The 14,623-nt window shown below is 32.4% G+C and overlaps 3 protein-coding genes across 3 annotated transcripts; 1 reads left to right on the top strand and 2 right to left on the bottom strand.

Annotated features, from left to right (window-relative positions):
• Positions 1-1,839: 1,839 nt before the first annotated feature.
• LOC145012795 (delta(24)-sterol reductase-like) lies at positions 1,840-5,530 on the top strand. The gene is made up of 3 exons (XM_078971590.1): positions 1,840-1,987; positions 3,042-4,308; positions 4,892-5,530. Exons 2-3 carry the CDS (start codon positions 3,061-3,063, stop codon positions 5,342-5,344), a joined length of 1,701 nt encoding a protein of 566 aa, XP_078827716.1. The 5' UTR covers positions 1,840-1,987; positions 3,042-3,060; the 3' UTR covers positions 5,345-5,530.
• A 2,039-nt stretch (positions 5,531-7,569) lies between these two features.
• On the bottom strand, positions 7,570-9,437 carry LOC145008328 (protein S-acyltransferase 11-like). Its single transcript, XM_078966946.1, has 4 exons — positions 9,193-9,437; positions 8,596-8,821; positions 8,231-8,529; positions 7,570-8,146 (listed from the first exon to the last, which is right to left on the bottom strand). The coding sequence occupies exons 1-4, from the start codon at positions 9,322-9,324 to the stop codon at positions 7,661-7,663; spliced, it is 1,143 nt and encodes a 380-aa protein (XP_078823072.1). The 5' UTR covers positions 9,325-9,437; the 3' UTR covers positions 7,570-7,660.
• A 1,153-nt stretch (positions 9,438-10,590) lies between these two features.
• Positions 10,591-12,593, bottom strand: LOC145013103 (uncharacterized). Its single transcript, XM_078971907.1, has 8 exons — positions 12,419-12,593; positions 11,761-11,873; positions 11,616-11,687; positions 11,443-11,478; positions 11,308-11,353; positions 11,081-11,168; positions 10,936-10,993; positions 10,591-10,831 (listed from the first exon to the last, which is right to left on the bottom strand). Exons 1-8 carry the CDS (start codon positions 12,495-12,497, stop codon positions 10,781-10,783), a joined length of 543 nt encoding a protein of 180 aa, XP_078828033.1. The 5' UTR covers positions 12,498-12,593; the 3' UTR covers positions 10,591-10,780.
• Between the last annotated feature and the right edge of the window lie 2,030 nt (positions 12,594-14,623).

Here is a 14,623-nt window from a genome sequence, read left to right as displayed (position 1 = left end):
TATTATTTTTGGACTGATTTTAGTGTTCACCCCCCCCCCCCCCCCCCCCCAAAAAAAAAAATTTTTGAGTAAATTACACGAATGGTCCTTATGGTTTGGGGTAATTTGCATGTTTGGTCCGTAACTTATATTTTTAACTTAAAAAGTCCATACAGTTTGTTTTCTGTTGCGCGTTCGGTCTTGTCTTATCTAAAAAGACTATTTTACCATTTGATTTTTTAATTTATTTAAATAATGTGGAATAGGTAACTGTAAGGTAGGGTGAGATGAAATGAGATTGGGGTGTGTTTATCTAAATAAATAAAAAAATCAAGGGCAAAATAATATTGTTAGATAAGACATGAACCAAAAAAAAAAAAAAAAAAAACAATAAAGACCTTTCAAGTTAAACAAATAAATTATGGATCAAAAATGCAAATTACCTCAAAATGTTGTATTAAAACACAATCAAATCAAGATGACAACAAATGATCGATTTGGAATGAAAAATAATCACATTGCAATAATTAAACAAGTACATACATATATAGTCTCCTGTCTCCGAACCCCTTAAATATATGGAAATGATCATACAACGATTTTTTTAACGATAAATATTTATGTGTGTCTGGTTGAACAAAACGTTAAGAACATGCAAAACATTACCAACCACAACGAAATAGGTGTGTATTCATGCTTAGTGATTTTTATTTGGTAGGAACAATTGAATTATCTTAAATTATCCTTATGAAAAATAAAAGAGAAGTTAAATATATTTCTATTTTTATTCTTATTTATTTTCCTATATTTGAAATAATTACAACTGTCTTAAAATGTTATTAATTTTATCGAAATGACACTTGTTAGTATTTTATATTAGTAGGAGGATAAGTAGGAAAAAAAGATATAAGATGATATTTAATTTTTCAAAATAAAATATACATGTAAATGCTTATCAAAAAAGAGAAATTAAATATCTTATTATTTTTCTTCCTAATTATCTTCCTATCCATTTGAAATTAATTATCTTCCTATCCATTTGAAATGATAACAAGTGTTCAAAAATATAATTAATTTTATCAAAATATGATACATGTCATCATTTCATATGGGTAGGAAGATATATAAAAAAAAGATAGGACTATTTAATTTCTCACCAAAAAAAATATAGCAAGATATTTAATTTCAATGTTTATTATCGATTCTACTAGTCTGAAAAGATGTTATCACGAGTTTGTATGCATTTACTCAGTTCTTTTGTTAGATACCAAAAAAAACATAAAGATATATTTCCATCTTATATATGACCATTTTAATAAATAACTTTTCCTTTTAAACCATGATATTGATTTGATGCCTAATCAGAGTCGTTCTAATATCTGATTTTATTTTATTTATTTAATATTATTTTTAAACAATAAATTTAACTTACTCTTATTAAATTATTTTTGAACGGAACTTGAATCTGTTGGACTAGAAGTTCTTTTGTATATTTAATTTATGTTTACAACAAAATCTAATACTAAAATTTTAAAGTAAATCAAAATAAACATACTAAAATTCTTTTTTTGATAATATAGTATATCAAATCCACATAGATAAAGAAGACAATATTCAATATTTTACCAAATAGACACGCAATTGTCTCTCCCACATAAAAATGTGTTTAATCTTGATTGATTTATCAGCAACATCTTGGTAATAAATAAATATTAAAAGGATCAATAATACAATTAACGTCATTGTCACGTGCATATTGGCCTTATTGTATTTTTTTAGGTAATAAAACAGAAGGTTTGTTTTTTTTATTTTTAGATATTTTTTTGTCACGTGATGACCGGCCCATCAGTTCGCTATAAAATATAATCCATCGTCTTCTCCAAAGTTGCCCCTGCTTCACTTGCTGCTTCTTGGCAGTGAAAAACCTTTCTTCTCATACCCCCAACAAGATCCGACCCTTTTAGTGTTCGGATCTCTCCTACATTTCCGATTCATTCTTCGGGTTTGGGTAATCATCTCTCTCTCTCTCTCTCTCTCTCTCTCTCTCTCTCATTATTCGTTTCATGATTCCATTCATACGCACAGATGCACACACAATTGTGAAGATCTTCAAATTTGTGTTTTGACTGTGAACTTTTAATGGTTTAAAACGGCATTGTTGCTTCGAAATTTGTGTTATCGTTTAAGGGTTTTTCGATCCATTGACATTATGCACATTCTGTTTACTAGGTCGATAAATCTGTTTAGTGTTTATGCATGCATTTATATGAAACTACTTTTCCTTTCGCCCTTATATTAAATCCGTTGCAGATTAACAATACGAAAGGCTTAGAACGGGTGCAATTCTTTTAGGGTTTTAGGGTATTCAAGCAATTACAAGCTTCTTACTTACATATGTTGATGCTATCGTTACTAGATACTTCGAATTTGAGCATACTTCCTGTTGATTTGGAGATTTTAAAAAGAATGTTTTTGAGCTTGCTTGTAGAGTGAATAACTCACCTTCTCCTCTCTCCGTGGTCCCTAATTCTGATAAATTTACTGTCGATTGTGTTTACTATACATGGATCTACATTTTACATTGATTTTGGAAGTATTTGTTTGAATGTTTTTGGGTGGATGAGTGAGAAGGGAAATCTTATAAAGATATTTATCCTGTTTCCTGAAATGCTTTAAAATCTCATATTGCCGTACAGTATTTATTGTTCCAATTTATTTTGAATCATTGCTATTTCTATTCTTATTATTACAGTCATGTTTCAATTTATTACTAAAAGTAAACCAATTTATTGCATATACTATTTTATTTAATTTTCATTGTTATCTGTATCCATTTCATTACATAACATGAAGCAGCATTCTTATTCTCGGATCTCTTACCAATTTACTCACTCATGTTTCAATTCGTGACTAAAAATATACCAAGTTATGCATACATTGGTAAGAAATCAACTGTATTGCATAGATTGGTAACAAATTGAAACATTGTAGTAAATTTTTTTTCCATTCTTGTGCTCTTTATGATGATCTAAACGAAACATTTGATTATTTTAATGTTACAGTTGATCATCATCTCCTGAAATGGCGGATCTTGAGGCCCCATTAGTGCGCCCCAAGAGGAAGAAAGTATGGGTGGATTATTTTGTTCAATTTAGATGGATTCTTGTCATCTTTGTTGTCCTCCCAATCTCTTTCACTCTCTACTTCCTCACATATCTTGGAGATGTAAGATCCAATTGGAAGTCCTACAAGAAACGCCAAGAAGAACACGAAGAAAATGTCAAGAAAGTTGTGAAACGTCTCCAAGAAAGAAACCCATCAAAAGATGGGCTTGTATGCACAGCAAGAAAGCCATGGATTGCAGTTGGAATGAGGAATGTTGACTATAAACGTGCTAGACATTTTGAAGTTGACCTTTCTGCTTTCCGCAACATTCTTGAAATAGATCAAGAAAGAATGATTGCAAAATGTGAGCCTTTGGTCAACATGGGTCAAATCACACGTGCTACTGTCCCCATGAATCTTGCACTTGCTGTTGTTGCTGAGCTGGATGATTTGACAGTTGGTGGGCTTATAAACGGGTATGGGATTGAAGGAAGCTCTCATTTATATGGTCTTTTCTCTGATACTGTTGTGGCATATGAGATTTGTCTTGCAGATGGGAAAGTTGTTAGGGCAACAAAAGATAATGAGTATTCTGATCTTTTTTATGCAATTCCATGGTCTCAAGGGACTCTTGGGTTTCTCATGTCTGCTGAAATCAAACTTATCCCGATTAAAGAGTACATGAAGTTGACGTATAAACCCGTTAGAGGCAACGTGAGAGATCTCGCAAAAGGGTATATTGACTCTTTTGCCCCTGGGTTTGGTGACGAGGACAATGAAATGGTTCCCGACTTTGTGGAAACCATGATTTATAATCCACATGAGGGCGTTTGTATGACGGGTGTATACGCGTCTAAAGAAGAGGCAAAGATGAAAGGGAATAAGATTAATAGTGTTGGGTGGTGGTTTAAGCCATGGTTTTATCAGCATGCTCAAACTGCACTTAAGAAAGGGGAGTTTGTGGAGTATATTCCGACTAGAGAGTATTATCATAGGCACACGAGGTGTTTGTATTGGGAAGGGAAGCTTATTCTTCCGTTTGCAGATCAATGGTGGTTTAGATATTCTCTTGGATGGTTGATGCCACCAAAGGTTTCTCTTCTTAAGGCTACACAAGGTGAAGCTATAAGGAATTATTATCATGAGATGCATGTTATTCAAGATATGCTTGTTCCTCTTTACAAGGTTCCTGATGCCCTTGAGTGGGTTGATCGTGAGATGGAGGTACAAATACACATCTTTTTTACAAAAAGATTGTTAATTTATAAACAAGATTGTTGCTTTTCTCAAAAAGATTGTTGTTTTTCTCAAAAAGATTATTTATTTTTCCAAAAAGATTGTTGTTTTTCTCAAAAAGATTATTTATTTTTCCAAAAAGATTGTTGTTTTTCTCAAAAAGATTGTTAATTTATACAAAAAGTTTGTTATTTTTCACCAAAAGATTGTTAATTTACACAAAAAGATTGTTATTTTCACCAAAAGATTGTTAACTTTTACATAAAGATTGTTACTTTCTACAAAAAGATTGTTCTTTTTCACTAATAGATTATTATTTTTCTCAAAAAGATTGCTGATTTTGACAAAAGATCCTCCCTTTTACAGAAAGATTGTTATTGTTCACCAAAAGATTGTCATTTCTACATAAGAATGTCAACTTTTTTACAAAAAGATTGTTGATTTATACAAAAAATACTGTAAATTTCCTAAAAGATTGTTACTTTCTACAAAAAGATTATTATCTTCACCAAAAAGATTGTTAACTTTCAAAGGGTATCTAACTAACAATCACCATAAACAAACCTTACAGGTGTACCCCTTATGGCTGTGCCCACACAGACTCTACAAGCTCCCATGCAAGACAATGATATACCCAGAGCCAGGGTTCGAACAAGAACGCAGACAAGGTGACACCCCATATGCCCAAATGTACACAGATATTGGAGTCTACTACACACCAGCATCAGTGTTCAGGGGTGAGGTGTTTGATGGGGTTGATGCAGTTAGCCGATTAGAGAGCTGGTTGATTGAAAACCATGGGTTCCAGCCACAATACGCGGTTTCTGAGCTTGATGAGAAGAAGTTCTGGAGGATGTTTGATGCAGGGCTGTATGAGCAGTGTAGGAATAAGTATGGAGCTGTGGGGACTTTCATGAGTGTGTATTACAAGTGTAAGAAAGGTAAGAAGACTGAGAAGGAGGTTCAGGAGGCTGAGAAGGCTCAGTTGGAGACACCGTATGCGGAGGTTGAGCAGGCGGAGTAGATTAGGGTTTGAGATTGTTTTTGTGTTGTTTTCATGTGGGTTCAAGTTCTTGTTTCAGATGTAGTTGTTTTCTTCTTGTTGGTTTTAGGTGTTAATTTTCTTGTGGATCTTGGTGTAATTTGGATTCGGTAATGGATCTTTTGGTCCATTTAAATGTTAATTTGACCCACCACTGAGTTCAGAAAAGGATTTGCACCATGAATTAGGCCTCGAAGGTGTGGATGCTGTTTGCTGAAGTTTATCTTTGATTGGCCAATGGTTAGAAAATATTATTTTTTCCTTTTTTATTTATTTTTATTTTTATTATTATTTTTTTATTTTTTATTATAATAGTTAATTAAATTATATATATATATATACTAAACAATTATAAAATATATATTAAAATTTATGGTTTTTTATTCTTTACAAAAAATATAATATTGATATAAAACATATTTAAAAAAATTAAGGAAAATAAAAATGTGACATTTTTTGGTTTTCGAATAGAAAATGGAAAGTCATCGGTTTTACAACCCATTTTATAGTTATTTTTTTTTTCTTCCGCCTCCACAAATGAAAACTCTTCTTTTCAACTCTGGTCGTAGAACTCGTTACTTGGTATTTGTTCGGCCGACTACCGAGTAACAAGTAATCGGTAGTATTCGGATTCGATAATTCATGTAAAAATATTTTTAGAGAAATTATATATGTTAAAATGATAAGTTAAAACTATAAGTTGGTTGAAATGTATAACAAAATTAGATACATATGAATATACAAAAAATGAAAAACACATAATTGTCTCATTTCGTAATAATAATTGAAAATTTAAAAAATATATATAGTAATAATTACATGTGTGTGTTAAATAATAAATCATTAAGTATATTATACATAATAATCACCGAGTTGGCCGATCGAGGAATACCCGAATTTTGTAACTCGCCTTGGTAAGAGCCTAGTAGGGAGTACTCGGAAGAGTAATCGACAAACTCGGCGAGTTTTACAACATTGTTCTCAACACCTTTAACCTTTTTATTTTAAAATAAATACAAATTAATTCACAAACAAATTAAACATATACAAACATGTTTGGTACAAGCTTTTATGGATGATGTACAAGTAATCAAAACATAGAAAAATGAGAGAGAGAGAGAGAGAGAGAGAGAGAGAGAGAGAGAGAGAGTTTAGCTTCTTGGAAAACAAACCATGATACCTCCTACTACTTAGAATCTTCATCTTGGAGATATCGATGATACCTCCCATCTTTCTTGCCATACCATCCACCCTTAAGGGATGTAAAGTGTCGATATCATAATTAGAGAACCTATTGATTCTTCAAGGCAACTGTGGATGCAAAATCTTTCGGTACTAGTGGCAAAAATAAAATAGTAGTTACACTTATATTATAATCGTTACATCTTAATAGAAAAACCATTTGTTTTACATTGATAGGCTGAAACGGAGTAGTGGCCCGGAACCCTCTGGAACCACATAGCTTCGTCATTGCTTTAAGGCTACCTCTAAACGCCATGGAGGGAGCTTAGGTGGCACCTCCACGACGTTGTGGCCACACCAAGAATGCCTCCCCAGGCCCACCACTCGTCAATTTTTGTCCAAAATGCAACATAGAGGCGTTGGTGGAAAAGAAGACAACAATCACTTTTAGTCACTTTGACGGTTGAAAATTAAGTTTTCTAAAATAAATTATTTTACTTATTTTTTAAACCTATAAATACATGCAAATATATCATTCTTTACATCATTTCACAATTTTCTTTCTGTTACACAATTACACAAACTACAACAATGAATCAAAATTGTTTAAACCAACGGTTTACCACCCATTTATAACTCGTTTTCTTTTCTTTTCAATTTACTATTTTTCTTAACTGATATATAGTTGGAGCAACTGCCTTTTCATAAGCGACTGGGTTATGGTCCATGTTTGAAACTCATGTATTCTCCTTTTTATTCGTTATCTTTATCAAACATTACAACTTAGGGCAACCATGAGCTTTGCAAGTGATTCCATTCAAGAATCAAGATATTGAAAGTAATGTTGCATTATATATATTACTATATAATAATAATAATTATATAACATATTGTATAATAAATATTTACTTTTTTATAAATTATATTATACATTAGTAATGTATGTATGTTAATATTTAAGTATAATATACCTTGTATTGTTTACTTTACAACAATAACTTAGTAATTCAAATGCAATGTATATATAGATTATTAAATGCATGAGTCGTTCTAGCATGAATAACTCATCTCTTTCATCAGTCAAAAACTTTTGTACTTTTACATCATATCAAGTGATCACTTCTTGTGAATCTTTCTAGAATTCCAAGAACCTAACAGACATCTAGTCGCTGAATAGGGGCACCCAAAGAACCTCACAAAATTCTGACAATCTTTTTTACTCGTTCGATTTGTCCCACGAGAACTCAAAAGACTTAAATACGTTTTCCCTTGATAAATGTAAGACAACTGCTGCCACAAAAGCACACTCAACCCTATTTCCACTGCAACACTTGCAACACAAAGATAAATGACAACAATACCCCTCACTGATAACGACTCCACAGACTCATAAAACGAAAACCCAACTTCCTTAACCCATGTGACAATCAACATGTAGTCACCGGGCCCACTCAAAGCAGCCATAGGTATGTGTCTCCCTGGTGGCAATATACAAAAAGCAGTGAATGAAGATATCAGAGAGACATAGAAACTACTTATCACTGATGAGATCAAGAAATAGATGAACACACGGTGATTTCCAGCTCCCACACAATTCCCAATCTGTAATTTTAATCATTCAGTAACACCTCATGTATGTATGTATGTATGTATGTATGTATGTATGTGGATTAAGATGAAACTTACAAAGGGACAATGATGATCCATGTCTAACACACACATGCCACAAGATCGACAATGGTGAGAATTAGGGGATTTTGGCTTTGAACAGTATTTACAAAAGGTGTAACCTGCAAGACCATTTTTTCCAACTGCAGGGTAGCTACCCCAGGGGATGAGAGGGGGTGTACCAGGAGACCGGAATGCAGAAAGGGCAAAAGTGGTAATTGTGGTGATTGATAAAAGAACTGCTAGAGTCATATGGAGTATGCCAAAAAGGTAACTTTTAGAGAAGATTACAGGATATATAGCCCAGATACCACCACCTGTGTGTAATCAGATTAGTTTGTAAGTAAAGTAATGAGTTAAGGGTATGGACTATGGAGTTTTACCTATAATGAAGAACATGAATAGTATGAGAACACAGAGAAGACATCTGTCTCTCAAACGTATCCACCAAATGTACTTGTTGTCCTTTTTGATTGCTTTGTGATCGGATATGGCTCCACACCAACCACACTTGAAAATGGGAGTATAGGGTGAAAGAATAAGGCATAATCCACATCCCCAGCAGGTTACTTCATGTTCTTCTGTTATGGATGCTACATAATGATCTTCCTACAAAAGGTGCAAATTGATAAGCAAACGAAAATGTATATAAGTAGTAATTATAGAAGAATGATGAAGAATAAAAGTAGATTAGGGTAAGCAGCTGGAGAAGGTAATTGAAGAACAAACTTAGAATACAACTGTTGTTGAAGATTCCTCATGTATCATCGAATTTATGTTTCAATTAATAAACACGAATAGATGATAACAACGATTACAATGAATGTTGCACAACTTTCCTCCTCATGGACTAAATGCAATATAAATAAACGAAAACAAAGAATTATCGAATATGTAACCCGCATCAAAATTCGAAATGATGAGAAAAAGGATTGATCTATGTCATCAATTGCATTGTAATAATATGAGGCAGAGAGTACCTGTGAGGAAGCATTTTGGAGAGTGGAGTCGGATAGAAGAAGGGATGATTCAGACGATGCCGCTGGCGCTGGCGGTGGCGGTGGGCGTGGAATAGTTGTGGTGGAGGTGGTGGAAGAATCCATGAAATCCATCAGAAATACACAGATTTCCAATTTGAGGAGGATTCCGTTCCTCGGATTCAGATCATCAGGAAAGAGATCACTCTCTCCATCTGATCATAAGCACTCCGGAAAATTAAACGCCTTGCCTCCGAATCCAATCATAAAGAATCATTCCAAGTTATAGGGGGATGATTTATTGTTTGAGTAAACTACAAATTTGGTCCCTAGACTATATATCAACGGTAAGTTTAGTCCATTGAATTCTTATTTTTCGTATTATTGGTCCAGATCGATTTATTCTTACTCAGTTTAGGTCCCTCAAAAGCAAGTCATGAGATAAATTGTTAAGTGATGCATTTATTTTTCATAAGCATTTTTTCTTTACTTGTAATCCTTTTTCAAATTCTTATAACATTTTAGGCTGAGTTTGATTTTTGTTTATGTTGTCGTGTTTAGCAAGTTAAAAAGTAAATTATAAGCTAGTTTTTTAAAAATCTACTTAGATTAGTTTTTTATAAGTTTTTTAAAATTTTCAAAATATACTCATTAATTAATTAATCCAAAAACACATTCTCTTAAATATCATTTTATTTAATTTTATATATCTCAAATAATTTTAACAAACATTATTTTTCATCGGCAAGTTTTTCAACTATTAGTTATCTTTTATCAACTAGTTTTTCAACTAACATTTAACTTTTCAGTTAGTACGCCCAAACATAACCTTAATCAAAACATTTTATCATTCACAAGTAGAGGACTTGTCACGGCCCTTGGATCAATATCATCCAAACTCTCATCTAATGGTGGTGATTTATAGACGCTTACAAAATGGTTCTCATCTGATGGTGGTGATTTATAGACGCTTACAAAATGGTTAGAGTGCTATAAAATGACGGGTCCCTACAAATCACGGCCGTTAGATGAGTTTAATCCCAAGGCCATGATCGATTTCTTGGATTTTCATAAAATATTTGAGTTCTCATTATACTTGACTATTCATTTACCAATGCTCTCCCATATTTGAATCAGAATCAGCAATGTCACACATCCATAATCAGTTAAAGTTCAAATCACAACAGCCATAGTATAAAAATTCCAAAATTTATATCAGGATCTTTAAAAGTGGAAACATGTAACAAAATATTTGAGTCCACATTGGCGTTTTTATTTCATGAAATGAACCATCGTTATTGGAGCTATGACTTTTGATCAATAGAAAGTCGAAACATGTTATAAATTGTCTCCTTTTAGTATAAGATAATAAATTTAAACAAAAAATCAAAACAAATTAAGTTTTATCTGAAACTTTGATTCTGTTTATAATTTGAAGGATTCTAGAAGCATATCGTTGTATGAGTTGAATCAACAATCACCCCCTTAGTTGTAATAGGGTAAAATAGTTTATATCGAAGCTATATCTGTCCACAAATCATAAAAAGTACTGGTCTACAAACATGGTCAAACAACCATTAACCATTTGCTACTACTCTTTAGAAGTTATTACAAGCAGCCCCAGAGCACCTATTAGAATATACTGCATACAAAATAAATAAATAAATAAATAAATAAATCAGTAAAAATCTTGTTTACACTCCAAAAAGAATGCCAAAATAAACAGATCCATGTATTAAATCGAACCTTGATGATGGGCTGTTCTGTCATTATAATTGTCACCCAACCCACATAAGGCAAAAACCTGCAAAAAGCACCAAATTCATGTATTTTACAAAGGTTTTAAGTATTTGGGGTTGAGTAAACAAAAAGTTAAAAGTTTTATATTTACCCAACAGCTCTCCCCATAATATGATGTCTTTGCAACCACATCTGGCCTTCAGCATACAGAAGCCTATCATCTCCAAAATTGTTGTCTCCTGAAATTACAGAATTGCCACTGGATGATAAGTTGATAAGCAAGTAGTGTGATTCGGATTGATTAAATGACACTTTGCTTGTAATACTTGCAACTGTAAAATCAATACTTATGAGTAGAATATACAAACTACAAAGTACCTTTTGTGAGGACATCAACTTCTCCACTACCTTCACGTTCATGAACCTACATAAAATATATATTAGTAGTTAGATATTACATTCAGAAATATCATTGGAGATCATCAATATGATTGCATACACAATTACACATACCTTAATAACTCGATGTACTATTGGAATTTCACGTCCCTGTATATAACCAACAAGAGATAGTTAAGTCAGGTTGTAAATTGTATGCTTTCAAGATACTATTGAATCAGTAACTGAAAGATAGGTTCTACTAGAGTTACATAAATAACAAAAAGTGACATAATTAAGAAGCATACATCAACATTGAACACCACGATTTCTCCAGCACGAATTGGTTCCTTACTCATATGGAGAAACAGAATATCACCCTACAAGACATTTGAAAAAGTTAGAAGTAGAACATATTTACATGCCAACAAGTTATTTACTTGTGTCACTTACTCTTTTGAAACCAGGTTCCATACTTCCAGAAAGCACAACAACAACAGGTGATTCACTTCCAGTTATGCACATCAGCCCTTTCCATATTATTAATGCTGATGTAACAATCATACCTGGAGAAGATAATGAAAGACCCAACATTCAGGATATCATCGTGATCCAAGAATTAAAAAAAATATATAAAAGCTGTACATATGTTAGGTTGCTACAACACTGATTTATGATAGTTATAGGTAATCATCAATGGCAATTCTTTTTGCATTCCAAACACTCTATAACAACAAAAGGAATGCATGGTGACAAAAGACTACATGCGTCGATCGTGTAGCAGTGACAGATGCAAAACTATCTCATACTTCAAAATTGATTCTAGAACGGTGCTAAAGAGGAACCAAACGTTTCATCCCGCAACAAGATCCAATAAGGATGTGTAAATGCACATACATCTAAATATTTAATAGACGCTTTACAATTCAATTGTTGAAAAAAATGCCCTAATTTGAAGAACTAATGAAGATCTAGAAATTGATATCAAATTTGCGTTGAATCGCATAGATCAAAGGAAATTCCACTAACGAAGTGAAGCAAACGACAATGTAACTTATTCAATTTCTAACTTAAGAAATGAAAATGAATTTTAGAAAGAAGAATCATGAACCAAGGCTAACTGCTTGCGTGAGGAGCTGCCTGAACTGCATAGATTTCACCGAATCGATTTGCTCCCCGATCCACCCCATCTTTCTCGCTCACTCCTTATTTTTCTCTCTGTGTGTAGCCTCGAATAGGAGGATGGGAGTGTTTTTCAAGTAATTTTGCCCTAATTTGCTCATCCGTTGCACAAATAAAGCATGTTTGTGTATTAACAACAATGGTCCCTGAACTATATGTCAAGTTGTAACATTCTCTTTTAACTGGTTTCTTGTAAAAAAAATTAGATAAAATACTTTTATGCAATTCAGAAAAAATAGATTATTCTTATAAGTTTTGAGCACTTCGATTTCGATCAGATTATGTATGTTTCATAATATTTTCCGATCATAATATACCTTCATTAAGTATATCTGTTTATTTAAATTGTTGAATAACCACAAAACTATAGGATAAAAGCTATATATTTTGGATTTTCAAATAGTCGAACTACATAAAAATATCGAAAATTAGTATCCAAAAGATTGATTAGGATATAATTCTTGAAGTTAGATATTTTTAAATACATTCAACTACCTAAAAATATCGAAAATAAGTATCCAAAATATTGATTAGGATATAATTCTTGAAGTTAGATGTTTTTAAATGCATTGCTCGCAAACAATAAAGTTGAGTGTTTCATAGATGTGTTTTCAAGTTCATGCCACTCAAAGGTTCTTTGTTTTGTTTTTTTAGTAGTTAAAGTCTTAAGTTATATGCTACTCCATTTCATCATAATTTTCTCTTTCAAATGTACTTGTGTTGCAATTTCAAGTTTAATTACCTTGGAAGTTCACGACATCATGACAAATCATCGTTTTCACTTTCAAATGTGTACGTGTGTTGTAATTTCAAGTTTAATCGATCATCTTGTAAGTTTATGACATCATGCACTCTTGATAGTGTTTTTTAATATTATAACATTTTAGTTGTAGTTTCTAGGATGATATTTTATATCCAGTAGATCTATGAATGAAATTCTTAAAATAATTGACTTTATCATCCGAAAAGGTTTAGTTTATGACATCATGCCTTCGCGACAGTGTTTTTCAATATTATAAGCTTTTCATTGTAGTTTCTAGGATGACATTTTATATCCAGTAGATCCATAGATGTAATTCTTAAAAGAATTGACTTTATCATCTGAAAAGGTTTAATGATGTAGTTTGTTATCCGTCTGTCTTCTCACTCATTGTATTGTCATCATAAGTATTGATGATGAAATATAATGCCATATTTGATCCCTAAGAGTGTTCTATTTGATCAATTTGTAGTCTATTGTTAATTAATATATTTTAATTACTTATAGTAGTTAAAAATAGGGCATTTGGATTTCATATACTTTTCAAGTGAGTACAAATACATAAAAAATAAAATATCAAAGAAGGCTACTTGATTGCTATTAATTAAATGGTGCTCATATGTATTTGTATTTTACTAGTTGTCTCTTATTTAATTATTAGACGAAAACCCGTGCGTTGCTCAGAAATAAAACCATGACGATTAAAATTATGAGAAATATATGTTGGATTAGTGTCTAAGTCCATAACTATTTTGGTATGTACTTGACCCGATTATGAGCATGGTCCTTTTGGGTTGCCTTCACCATAGCAATATGTAGGATGATTTAAGGAGAGAAAGGTTTAAATATGATTTATTAATATATTATGAGAATAATATATTAAAGGAGAAATCATATTGTTTAATTAATATTAGTCAAGAATTAATTGATAATTAATTTTTGTGGCTAAAAGAGATTAATTAAATTCAGGGGACTGGATTGCAATTATTGGATAATTGAGTTATTGGGCTAAGGAATACTAAAGGAATAAGGGGTGAACGAAATTATGATGGAAGCCCATCATATTTTCGTCCATAGCCTTATCCAAAAGGTTCCATGGGCTGCTTAGAGTTTAAGCTGTCCATTAGGGTTTTGACTGAAACCCTAGCAGCCCACACAAGTATATAAAGGACCCCTTAGGCTCCAAAAACGTGGACAACTAACTCTCTAGGGTTTCTAGTCGTTTTTGGGCAGCCTCTCTTCTTCTCCTCTTCATCCAAGTTGCATATGGTGTTTGTGACTCCATTAGAGGTGCAACACTTGAGGCACTAAACTTTTGAAGCCAATCCAAGCAAGGAATTGATTGTTATTGCTATATAACAATCAAAGGTAATT

The sequence above is a fragment of the Lactuca saligna genome, chromosome 8 (genome assembly GCF_052625555.1).
Source record: "Lactuca saligna cultivar CGN05327 chromosome 8, ASM5262555v1, whole genome shotgun sequence".
NCBI lineage: Eukaryota > Viridiplantae > Streptophyta > Magnoliopsida > Asterales > Asteraceae > Lactuca > Lactuca saligna.
The sequence above is the reverse complement of the archived record's forward strand: the minus strand, read 5'-3'. Positions and strand labels throughout refer to the sequence as shown.